General features: G+C 36.7%; 1 protein-coding gene across 1 annotated transcript in view; it reads left to right on the forward strand.

Annotated features, from left to right (window-relative positions):
* Window positions 1-12,550, forward strand: part of DOCK11 (dedicator of cytokinesis 11) — a 169,029-nt gene that overhangs the window by 118,125 nt on the left and 38,354 nt on the right. Inside the window, exons 36-40 of the mRNA XM_063084253.1 lie at window positions 1,372-1,438; window positions 2,793-2,840; window positions 5,095-5,237; window positions 7,147-7,262; window positions 10,155-10,292. Of these exons, the coding sequence (XP_062940323.1) occupies window positions 1,372-1,438; window positions 2,793-2,840; window positions 5,095-5,237; window positions 7,147-7,262; window positions 10,155-10,292 (512 nt within the window). The remainder of the gene's footprint in view (window positions 1-1,371; window positions 1,439-2,792; window positions 2,841-5,094; window positions 5,238-7,146; window positions 7,263-10,154; window positions 10,293-12,550) is intronic.

Below are 12,550 nucleotides of genomic sequence, written 5' to 3' on the forward strand. Positions count from 1 at the left end.
GCCCAGGAACTTGCTTTTTAATGCAGTGAGCTGCATATGCCAATATTTCATAGAGATTTTTTGTAAATATCCTCTTAAATTTCTGCTTGCAATAAAGGAAAATGTTATAAAACAAACATCCATAAACCTCTTACCCATTGGTCAGCTTGGTCTATCAATTACTGAATATGGTGGATAAAAATCTCTGCTTGTAATGGTAGAATTGTCCATTTATAGCTGATTTTCCACGTTTTAAAGCTATATCGGAAAATGAGGTATATCTACACAATGGAATTCTACTCTGCTATAGAAAAGAAAGAAATACTGCCATTGGCAGTAACATGGATGGACCTAGAAAAAATTATATTAAGTGAAACAAGTCAGGCACAGAAAGAGAAATATCACATGTTCTCACTTATTTGTGGGAGCTAAAAATAAATAAATAAATACAAAAAAAAGTGCAGAGGGGCAGGGAAGAAGACACAACAATCACAATTCCTTGAACTTGTTAAGACAAGTGAACAGATAATGATGTTGATGGATGGGAGGGGAGAGAAGAGACTCTGCTTTCTGTTTATTTATCTTTTTTTTTTTTTTTTTTTTGACTGGTATGGGGATCGCAACCCTCGGCAAGGTGTCCTCGGCACGGTGTCGTCCGCACCCGAGCGCACCGGCCATCCCCATATGGGATCCGAACCCACAGACTCGGCGCTACCAGCACCCGCACTCTCCCGAGTGAGCCACGGGGCCGGCCCTTTTTTTTTTTTTTTTAAAGAAATCTCACTGTGGATGTGTTGGGGAAAGTAAAGAAAGAAAAAGATAAAAAGAGAAGTGTACATGATAGATTTAAGGGACTTTTGTGTCTGAAATGATAGTTAGGACATCAGAGTTCATAATCCAAAGGCAAAGAGAAAAAAAAAAAAAGAAACAATACCTGTCTCTTAAAGTTTTTGGTTCACAGAGCCCTTTGAGTAGCAGGTAAAGGCCATTTGACCCTCTTCTCAGAAAAATGCACATAAACACATCATCTTGTATAACATTTTAGGGAGTTCATTAAAAACTCAAATCCAGTTCTAAAGTAAAAACACAGCAACTTCCCTTCCTCTGTCTTCAGGAATGATATGAAGATTGGGATAAGCCATCCAAAACAAACAAACAAAAAAATTACAGAGTATAAATAAAAAGAATTGTTGAAGCTGAAATAATTACAGATTAAATTATATATTTCGAATTAATTCAAAAGAATACAGTGTAGTATTGGGCAGTGGGAGAGGAGAGGAGGAAACAAGATTGGCGGTGAGTTGATGGTTGTTGAAGCTAGGTTTTTGGTACTTGAGGGTTTGCTGTGCTAATTGCTGTATTTCAAGATCTAACACTTTGTTTCATTTTCAGATACTCTCTTAACTTACTGGAATAAGGTATCTCCTCAGGAGCTTATAAACATTCTTGTACTTCTAGAGTGAGTTATATTTATTTATTTTCATAAACTTTCCTCTTATTTGAGGGGAGCTTAACCGTTACCTTTTTTCTGTTTTCAACAACTTATTTGGTAATAAAGTAGAAAATGTTAAATGATAATATAGGAGCTGGCAAACAGGTTCTTCACCCATAGATAGAAGGAAGACATGGAGATGAAATACTTGTGATATGACAGAAAACTCCAGCTAATAATAGACCATCTTTACAGCCAGGAGGAGTCTTTCCGTGACCTGGAAAACTAGAAGTGCCATCAGCTGTCCTACATCATTCATTTGGAGCAGATGCTGGATTAATAGAGCAGCTGAAATGATTTGAATTTAGAATTTGTACTCTTATGTAGAGCTGAGTAATTCTACCACTTCAGAAATGCATATATATACACACACAGATCTATATATATATACATATATATGTGTGTATATATGTATATATCCCAAGACATTTGGGAGAAAAACCAGGTCTGGAGATGCGAAATTGTCCTGTCTTGTATGCTGAGCTATTTTTACATCATTACTGAAACCTAAAAGAAAAATTAGACATAGAATGAAATGCAACAAATTTTTACATAATAGTACACATATATGATTTATATGTGCATGTGCAAAATGCAAAGAAGATAATCAATGCATAACCATTTGATTAAAGCCTTTCAAAATTTTGCAGAAAATGTCAGCAGATTAAATAGCAGTTAAGATTGTAAAAAGACTACAAGTTATACTGAAATATTTACTAATGAAAATATATGATGTTGGGAATAGCTTCAAAAAAGACAGTGGTTAGGGAGGATGGAGGGAGATCAAGGGACCTGTTCGGGGCAAAGGTTAAACAAGAATGGCCATGAGCTGATCATTGTTGAAGCTGGAGGGTGATGGGTACATGGGAGTTTAGTACACTGTCCTCCCTACTTTCTTATGTCTTTGAGATTTTCAATAATAGAAAGTATTTTAGTGCCATTATAAAAATGTAGCAATTGCCCCAGTTTTTATAGGTTAAGAACCTCTTTTAGGTATTAATGACTATGCTAGAGACCTTGGCTATGATATGTTACAGAGCACATATGATTTGCATTGATATGTTTCTTTAACCTGTCATTAGAATTGTATATAAAGACAGGGGGTTTTGGTGTTGATGTAACTGTAGCAAGTAAATGTAGAAAGATATAATGTGGCAAGCCCATAAGTAGTTACCTGTGTATTTATTTCTGTACATCAAAATGCATATTATTATAATATGATTTAAATAGGCCGTTCTTTTTAACTCATGACTTTTCAAATATTGTTAAATTGCAGAGGATGGAAATATATTTACTAACATGCTGTTGTTTTTCTTTCTAGAGTATGTTTGTTTCACTTTAGATATATGGGGAAAAGAAACATAGCAAGGTAATTCCTTTAGCACTGCAATTTCCATTTTTTTCCTTCTCTTCCAACAGAGGGCAATCTTAAATCATGCCATGTAAAACCCAAATTATTTTGAGTTAACATTGAGATACCCACGATTTATGTAACATGTCCCAACTCAAAGTTTAAACTAATGTGAACTGATATATTTTTAGGTTTTCCAAGGGGTAGAGAGATATGCAGAGTTTCTATCTTGTGAGATCTCTCTAAATTTAGAACAGATGCTTATCTTTCGGAAGGACTTGAGAAGGGGCTGGAAATCAAAAAGTGAGGACAACTGTGAGATCTGTCCTTTTGTCTACAGTCTATCAATACTCACCTTAGTTGCTAAAGTAAATAGAAATCCCCAACAGCGATTGGGACATATATATTATATGATTGGGACATGTATAATATACATTATAATCTATTTATTCTTTTTGCCACTTAAGTCCTAGTGAAATAAATACTTAAGGAAATGTTTAAGGGACCCTGACATAGAAGGTTACTTGCTTATTTCAATAATATATATTTTAGGGGTAAATTTAATAATAAAACATATATTCGAGTTTCTTTAAAGTTAATTTCCATGGCATCCAAAAATTAAAGAGGCTGTTTGGATGGGGCTTATTGACACATCTCTGGAACATTCTAATAATTGGTAGTTCATAATATATAATAGGTAGATGAGGATTCCAATTTTTAGCATCTTTCCCCATGATGTGGAGCTGGCCTGCTCATGTTACCATGAGCCTTAGCCTCTAGGACTCTGCCAGCTATGCCACTATGTTTATTAGAGGATAGACAAACTTTTTCTTCCTTAGTTCACATATGACCCAGTTCTAATTTTTAAAACTGGGACCATAACATTGAAGGAAAATAAAGAAAAATTCACAAATCTTAGCAGTAGACATGTTTAGAGAGTAAAAATTTTTTATTTTTATTTTCTTATTTTTCTTCATTTCTATAGCAGTTTTAGTTCTACAGAGAAATTGAGCAGAAAGTACTGATAGTTCCCATACCCTCCACCCACCCACATACATAGTTTCTCCTATTATTTGGTGTTTTGGGTTTTTCATGGTTTTTTTGGTGGCTGGCTGGTGTGGGAATCCGAACCTGTGACCGTAGTGTTATAAGGCTGTGCTCTAACCAACGTTTCTCCTATTTATTGACATATTAGTGTAGTACTTTTGTTACAATTATGAATCAATACTGATATATTATTACCTTAATTTTACATTAGGGTTCCCTTTTTATATTGTACAGTTCTATGGGTTTTGGCAAATGCATAATGCCATGTATTCATCATGATAGTATCATACAGAATAGTTTGCTGCCCTAAGAATCCTGTGCTCCACCTATTCACCTCTCCCTCCTTCCCTCATCCCCTAAAACTCTGGTAACCACTGATTTGTTTTTCCGTTACATCAAATATTTATCATTTCTTTGTGTTGGAAGCATTCAAAAATCCTCTCTTATAGCTAATTGAAACTATACAATATTTTGCTAATTATAGTCACTCTACAGTGCTATAAAATTAGTTAACAGACACAAAGAATGATTGTGTATTGTAATGATGAATAAACTAACTATCCTGACCTGACCATCACACATTGTACACAACTGTTGAAAGTCAACTTTGTACCCCACATATATGTATAATAAATTATCTTAAAAGAAAAGAACGCTAGGTATTATTTCTCCTATCTAGCTGTACTTTCGTATCCGTTAACCAACCTCTCACTTCCCCCCTTTTTCCTTCCCCTTTCCAGCCTTTGGTAACCACCATTCTATAGAGAGTAAACATTTCTGATTCCAATATGCCTCAAGTCCAGAAAGAGACTAGGGTGGCACTCAGTCTAACATCTGTCTCTGGAGTCTTCTCCCTTCGTTTCAACCCTGAGTCTCCCTCTAACGGTCTTCTCTCACTCTTGACCTTTCTCACCTCCTGCAAAAAGACTGAATCTTTTTGGAGTGTTAGCCACTTAACTCCAATGTTTTTTGAGGAGGAGGAGAGAAGTAGCAAGCTCTTTAAAAATTCCTTAATTATATTTCTATAATATAAGCTACTTTAAAGATACTTTAAAACTTTATACAATTTCCAGTAATACCTCATTTAATCCAAGCAATGGTTGATAGAATATTGAGCATAGTACTGTGTTTATGTGGAAACCAAATTATTTTTCAGCTAAAAAGTATCTAACATTGAGATATATTATTAGAGCACTCCAGTTCCTAACTTCAAATTTTATTTTAGGGTGCATGATGCCTGGCTGTCAAAACACCTTGGAGTAGACCGAAAATCACAAACCATGCCAGCTCTTCGAAACAGATCTGGAGTAATGCAGGTCCGGCTTCAGCATCTTAGTAGCCTAGAAAGTTCATTCACACTTAATCACAGTAAGTGAAAATGTGTATGGGGTATCCATTTGAAACAGCCACGTAATGCTATTTAACCTTAAAGAAGTTCTGGTTTAAATCACCAGTGTGGTTGGACTTTATTTCTCATACATAGATATATTTGTATATCTTTGCTATCTTTATATACAGTCATTTCATCATACATGACTATAAAATATGCATGGATTTTAACAATGTTAAGTAATGGTGTTCTTTTCTTAGTTGTCAGGCTATAGCAATAGCTATGCCAATTGTATTGCTAGGGAATTATATTGTTAAAGCTATTCATAACTAAAACCAAAACTTTTCATTATTTTAGTTACACTAAGTTTCCATTTGTATTGTCAGGGATAGGGCCCAGACCCTTCAAACCCATTGTACAGACTGGGTCACCAGACCCCTCACATGCCAGGCTGGGTCATAGACCCCTCACACACATGTCCAAGCTAGGCAATTGGGAAAGATCCCGGGAACCACTGGCAGGTGACACGAGCTCAGTCCTCGGCAGCAGCAGTAGCAGCAGCAGCGGTGGCCTCTTGGGGCATCCCAGGGGCACCGGCAGCAACAGCCTCCAGCAGCAGTAGCAGCCTCCCTGTGGGGGTGGCAGGCCCTGTGGATCAGAGTCACTCATCCTTTATACTTAAGTCCATAGCCCAGGACACCTGGGTGCACATACGCAATTACATTAGACAGTAGCCAAGGAACACCTGGGCGCACGTGCATATTTACGTCAAATGTCAGCAAGATCCTGAACATCTGAGGGGCCCTGACCATTTTCCAATATTTTTCCCTAAATCAGTATTAAAGAAATTAATTTTTTATCCCCATGGAATTGCTGTTCTCATATTTTATATTGGATATCCAGTTGAATATCCAGTATAAATATGATAATAAATGATATGATTAAATATGATATATTTATATTGGATATCATTTTTATATTAGATATCCTTCATTCCTACTGTTAAACTGTAATATGGGTACTGACATTTTAATATAATAGTCTATATGATATTTGTTTAGAGTTACTATTGTTCATTTAATGATTAGGGAATTACACATGCTGAGTTGACTGCTGAACACAGTGAACTCTAAATACTATTTTTGCAAAGGTGTATTTCAGAGAGGTTGAAGTATTGACAAGGCAAATAGGACAAGCAGAGAAATCTTGCCCAGTTGGGGAAGCCGGAGAGTTATATAAATGGAAGCTATCCTCTGAAAAGCAAATATTAATAAAAACTCTAAGAGTAAGAAAACTTCAGTTTCCATATCCTCTGGAGGTTGTAGAAAAGGAAACCAGCAAAACTGGCTTTGTGTTAAGGTCTAATAATAAAAACTAATGTCTTGAGCAGATCCATCCTGACCTAATAGACTCAGGACCTTTAAAAAATGCAAGTTTTAAAGCCTTCAGCTTCTTGTAAAAGTATAATGAACCTACTTCCTTCAGTTGGCCCAGACACCTTGTTTTCCTTCTGATTTAGAATCGTCTTATATTATTGGCTTAATTGAAAACGTCTGACCATAGGGCACCACTGTATACATGTAGCTGAATTTCTGTGGGTTTCTCATCTTTGCACATATAATGAGTGGTGTAGCCTAAAATTCCTCCCACATTGTTTCCTAGTTACATCACCATAGTTCATCACTGAAATCTTGTCTCCAAAGAAGTGGGCACCTAATTATGTGTTGCAGAGCTATTGATACAGAGCTGAAGTGGAAATTAATGAAATTGATTAACCCAGACCATATTTGATTAAGGAATAAATAGAGTGAAACTCATTAGGTCTGCAGGTATTGAGAGCCTTCTTTCTTCTTGCTTGTCTCTCTGAGTCTTTGGGGAGGAAGTCATTTTAACACCATTATGTGAATCTGTATTGCGCAAAGTTTAATTTACTTTTTTTTATCCTAGGTTCTGCAACAACTGAAGCAGACATTTTCCACCAGGCACTTCTTGAAGGCAACACTGCTACTGAAGTTTCCCTAACAGTATTAGATACCATATCATTTTTCACCCAGTGCTTCAAGGTAATGAAGAGTTAAAATTCCAGTTGGTATCTTTGCAAAGAAAACATACAAAAATTCACTAGTCAGAGGCAGGATAGTGTAGTGAAAAAGGCTGGCGTAAGCAGTCAGGAAACATGGATGGCAGACCTAATTTGGCTACTGTGTGACCTTGGGAAGACACTGAGACTCACTTGAGTCATTCATAAAGTGAGGGGATTGGACTAATTTGCCCTTAAGCTCCCTTTTACCTCTTAAATTCTATTGTTTTATTTTCATGATTAAAAGCAGGTTTTCTTTCACACTTTTAATTAAACGTCCAGTAATTTTTAGCCCAAAGGGTGATTGGCTCAGCTTGCCCAAATACCTGCTGTGATGAGGGGTCCTGTCAGGGTGGATGACTGACAAGCTGGCTGGCTTCCCCAGTCAGGTCCTTAGTGTTTATTCTCAGCTGTTTGCCTCTCAACGCAAATCATCATTGCTATGATTTTAAAAAGAAGGTAAAAGCAGTTATCTTGCAGGGTTGTTGAAGGGGTAAAATGGAATAATGGATGTGAGAGTGCTTTGAAAGGTAAAAACAATATGATTGTAATGTAAGGTGGCATTAATGGGAGAATTCAAAGGTGAAAAATCTTGCTTGCTTTCGCTTGAGTTAAATAATTTTTTTTTCTTATCCCCACCCTTCTCTTAGTAATTCAGTTCCTTGCTTCAGCCCTCCAGACTGACTGGAAACCTGGCCTGTGCTTTTCAAAGAGGCTTATAAAGGAAAATTTGATACTAATAAGAAATATGCTGCAGAATCTCTTTATGAAGTATTATGTTTGCTCCGATTAAAATGCAACAAGTCCACTTTTTATTGTGCCAATAGATAAGAAGGGCACTTGGTCTCATGACTTGCATTATATTCTTTCCTCCTAGTCTGATATTTATTTAACAAACGTTTATATAGCTCTTGGTAGATGTCAAGCATTATCCTAAGTGCTGTACAAATATTAACTTACTTTTTTCTTGTGAGGCTGAGAGTGGGAAAGGGGAGTGAATGCAAATGGGCACGAGTGGTTTTTTTGAGGTAATGGAAATATTCTAAAACTGGATTGTGATGGTTGCCCAACTCTGTTGCCAAATTTACTAAAAGTAATTGAACTGTACACTTAAAACCAGTGAATTCTATGACATGTAAATTATATTTCAGGAAATTCAAAAATACAAATATGAATTCACTTTTAATCCTCACAATAGCCTTATGATGTAGATACTGTTGTTATTCCCATTTTAAAGTAAGGAAACTGAGGCTCACAGGGAGGTTAATGTCACATAGCTAGTCAGTGGCAGAATCTGGATTCAGACCTAGGCCAGTTACACTTGAGTCCATGATTCTAACCACCATACCATGCTTGGAAGTAGACTAAGGAAAGAGCCGGTAAAAAAAATCACTCCAAATAAATGTTTGGATAATTTTTTCCATTTCTGAGAAAAATGTCATTGGAATTCTGATGGGGATTGCATTGAATTTGTACATCACTTTGGGTAGTATGGACATTTTCACAATGTTGATTCTTCCAATCCAAGAGCATGGAATATCTTTCCATCTTCTTGTGCCCTCTTTAATTTCTCTCAGCAGTGGTTTGTAGTTCTCGTCATAGAGATTTTTCACATCCTTGGTTAACTCAATTCCTAGGTATTTTATTTTTTTGGTGGCTATTGTAAATGGGCAGGCTTTCTTGATTTCTCTTTCTGCATGTTCACTATTGCAGAATAGAAATAAATAAATAAATACACAAACAACCGGGGGGGGGGGGGAAGAAGACACAACAATTATAATTCCTTGAAGTTGATACGACAAGCACACAGAAAGGACATTGTACAATTCCTTGAAGTTGATACGACAAGCACACAGAAAGGACATTGTACAATTTCTTGAAGTTGATACGACAAGCACACAGAAAGGACATTGTTGGGAGGGAGGGGGGAGAGACGGGGGAGGGAGGTTCTGGTAATGGGCCACAATAATCAATCACATTGTATATTGACAAAATAAAACTAAAAAACAAAAAACAAAACAACAACAACAACAAAAAACCAATCACTCTTCAGGGATTCTGGCTATCAGTTACCATTAGATCTGTCACAGCTTTGCCTAATGTTTTGGTTGTTTTTTGAATTTTGTTGTTGTTTTTGGCCAAATTGTAACCTGCTGCTTATTTTCTTGAGGGATAGGAGTGTAGGGCTAGAGAGACTAACCAATGCTGTTTTTAAGACAAGGTTCACAAACTAATAGATATTTCTGTACAATTTATTGTTTGTGTTTCTTTGCAAGGGGCATTTAAACAATTTACGTAGTCTGTTCAATTGTGATACCTGTTGTTATCTTTACTCAGAGGGTTTAATTTGTCACCAGTGGCTAAACATATCTTATGCTAAAATACTTTTAAAAGTAAATTAGCTAATAGACTTCTCAAATAGAATTGATATTTTCCTTAATTCCTGCATTATATAGTCTCCCTTGGAGAAATACAAAGACTAGTTGCCTTGTACTCCCCCACAGCTGGCCAGAACAGGGATCTTGTATTAATTTGTAATGTCCTGTTTTCTTAATTGAGAAGCAATATGGCGAAGATTAATAGCAAATATTTTTCCCATACTTATTTTGTATTTTGCTGTGTTGCATTGGAAAAATAATTTTTTCACCTGTTTAAAATGCTGGAATTAAGTATTCTAATGTAGTTTATGTAGTATTTTGAGATTTCTAAGTTGAAAGATAGCACAAATATTTTAAAATTATATTTAAGGGTCTTTTTATCTGAAACTTCCAAACAATGGTTTTATAAATAGGTATTGGTAAAGTAAGTTCTCTCATTCTCATTGGGGCATAAACTAAGTACTACTGCAAACCATATATTTTTGTATGTTTTATAGAGCCAACTTTTAAACAATGACGGCCACAACCCATTAATGAAAAAAGTATTTGATATTCATCTTGCTTTCCTTAAAAATGGACAATCTGAAGTATCACTGAAACACGTGTTTGCCTCACTGAGAGCTTTCATCAGTAAGGTAAGGACAGAAACTGTAGAGCTGTTAGTGGGCTCTCTGTGGTAAAAAGAGGGGAAAGGATCATTGTGATGACATATACAAACGTCAGCTAATGAAACCGTTAAGTACTGCCTTTGTAAATATAAATACAGAACAAAAATATTTACACAGGGCCTGACCAATAATCTCCTAAAATCAGAACCTAGTTTTTATTTTACCCTGTTGTACCTTCCCTTTTCATTAGGCTCCTTTGAAGAGTATCATTTTCAAATTACCAACCTTGCTAGTTTTTCTTCTGTTTGGTTCTTTTTTAAAGTGTTATCATGCTGGAGGTACATAAACCATTAGTGCACCCATGTACAATCACTTTGAAAGCAGGGACCAACTTTTATAACCCGAAGGTCTTGGATAATATCTTGCAAATGGTAGGTACTCACATGTTCAAATGAGTAAATCCTTCCTTTCAATGTTAATTGTGTCTGAGAGCCCTAAATTTGCAGGCCACTTACCTCATCTAAACAGTAACCTCAACCTTGGCTTTTACGAAGAAATATGGCTGAAACAGACAGCAAAGATTTATTTCATCTGTTTTTGATAGCTTTTAAACATAAGAATAAGTGTAATAAACCAATGTCAAGCTAGAGCTGGGTCCTGGAGCTCACAGACCCCTCAAGCCCGTAGTCCAGACTGGGTCACAAACCCTTCAAATGCAGGTCTATGAGCTAGGTTACCAGAAGAAAGGTCTTTGGAGCCTTGGTTGAAGAAAGAGTAGTCTTTATTTCTGCACACACATGTCTGAGAGCTAGGCAGTCCAAAGAGAAACTCAGAAACTCAACTGCTACCAGCAAAGTCCAAAGAAAAACTGAGCAGCTGCCAGCAAAGTAAACATGCTCTCTATTTAGATACGCGCTCTGCCGGCCAGTAGTTCACGGCTACTGCTCCACACACTCTCTAACACACAATAATAGCAACAAAACTAAAAAGATACATGGGCACTCATGCACACCAACTCCACCCACACACGCAATTTGTTTACAAAGAATGCGCTGCACCACACCCAACCAGACCTGAGGCATGGGGACCTGACCAAAACAACCAAAATAGATATAAGGTGGAAAGGCACAGTCCAGGGCCTCCACTCTGGTGTGTATAACTCTAACACAACAGAGAAATTCAATTAATTTATCTCTGTAATAGGATAGCTAAGCATGGAAAACTGTTTTTGTCATCATTATGACATGTATGAAAGCTTACTGCATTTAATTGATATAAAATTAGGTGAATTTGAAGATTTTTGTTTTTATTGCCATTCTTTAATACAATTTATGAATAAAGAAATCTATGGAAAACTGAATTCAACACAAGCATGTTATAAGAAACTAATAGAGATTCAGAAATAATTAATTTAACAAACAGTTACTGTGTAGCTACTTAGTGAATATAGTCCTTGAGGGCTTTTTGTCCAGTAGAGGGAAACACACACACACATATAAACGAATATCATTGGGATAAAAGAAGCCTTTACAGAGAACTGCGGGTGGGCAGAAGAAAGAGGAGAAATGCTTTCATTTAGCAAAAGTTTGTCAGCAGTAATGGAGCTGGGATTTCGTATGGATTCAGCAAGAGATGAGACTAAAGATGTAATTGGGTAAGAGATTGTTGTGTACTCATCTTAAGAGTTGGACTTCAGGGCCGGCCTGTGGCTCACTTGGTGAGTGCAGCGCTGATAACACCCAGGCCATGGGTTTGGATCCTATATAGGGATGGCCGGTTGGCTCACTTGGGAGAGCGTGGTGCTGACAACACCAAGCCAAGGGTGAAGATCCCCTTACTGATCATCTTTAAAAAAAAAAAAAAAGAGTTGGACTTCATCTTGTAAGCATGAGGTTGCCATGGGAAGTAACACAATTAACTTTGTGTTAAGAGAGAATTGATGCAGGCAGGGAAAATCTCTTTAAAAGTAGTGTGGAAGAGCTGTTGGTGGCAGTACCAAAGTCAGTCAAAAGACTTGTTGCAATAGGCTAGATAAGATATGAGGGCCAAACGTAAGGCAGTGACGGTGGACATAGAGAGTCAAAGCCAGTTATAAGACATATTGAAGAAATAAAATTTATAGGATTTGGCCATCAATTCACTGATAGCCTTGAGGGGGGTGGTGGTTGATGTGAAATATCGGGGAATGACTACATTTGGGGTAATAGCTCATGCGTTCTGTTTTGTAAACCTGTTGAATTTAAGATGCCTGTGGGACATGTGGATATATAGATCTTTGTCCTGAG

Source organism: Cynocephalus volans, chromosome X (genome assembly GCF_027409185.1).
Source record: "Cynocephalus volans isolate mCynVol1 chromosome X, mCynVol1.pri, whole genome shotgun sequence".
NCBI classification, from domain to species: Eukaryota; Metazoa; Chordata; class Mammalia; order Dermoptera; family Cynocephalidae; genus Cynocephalus; species Cynocephalus volans.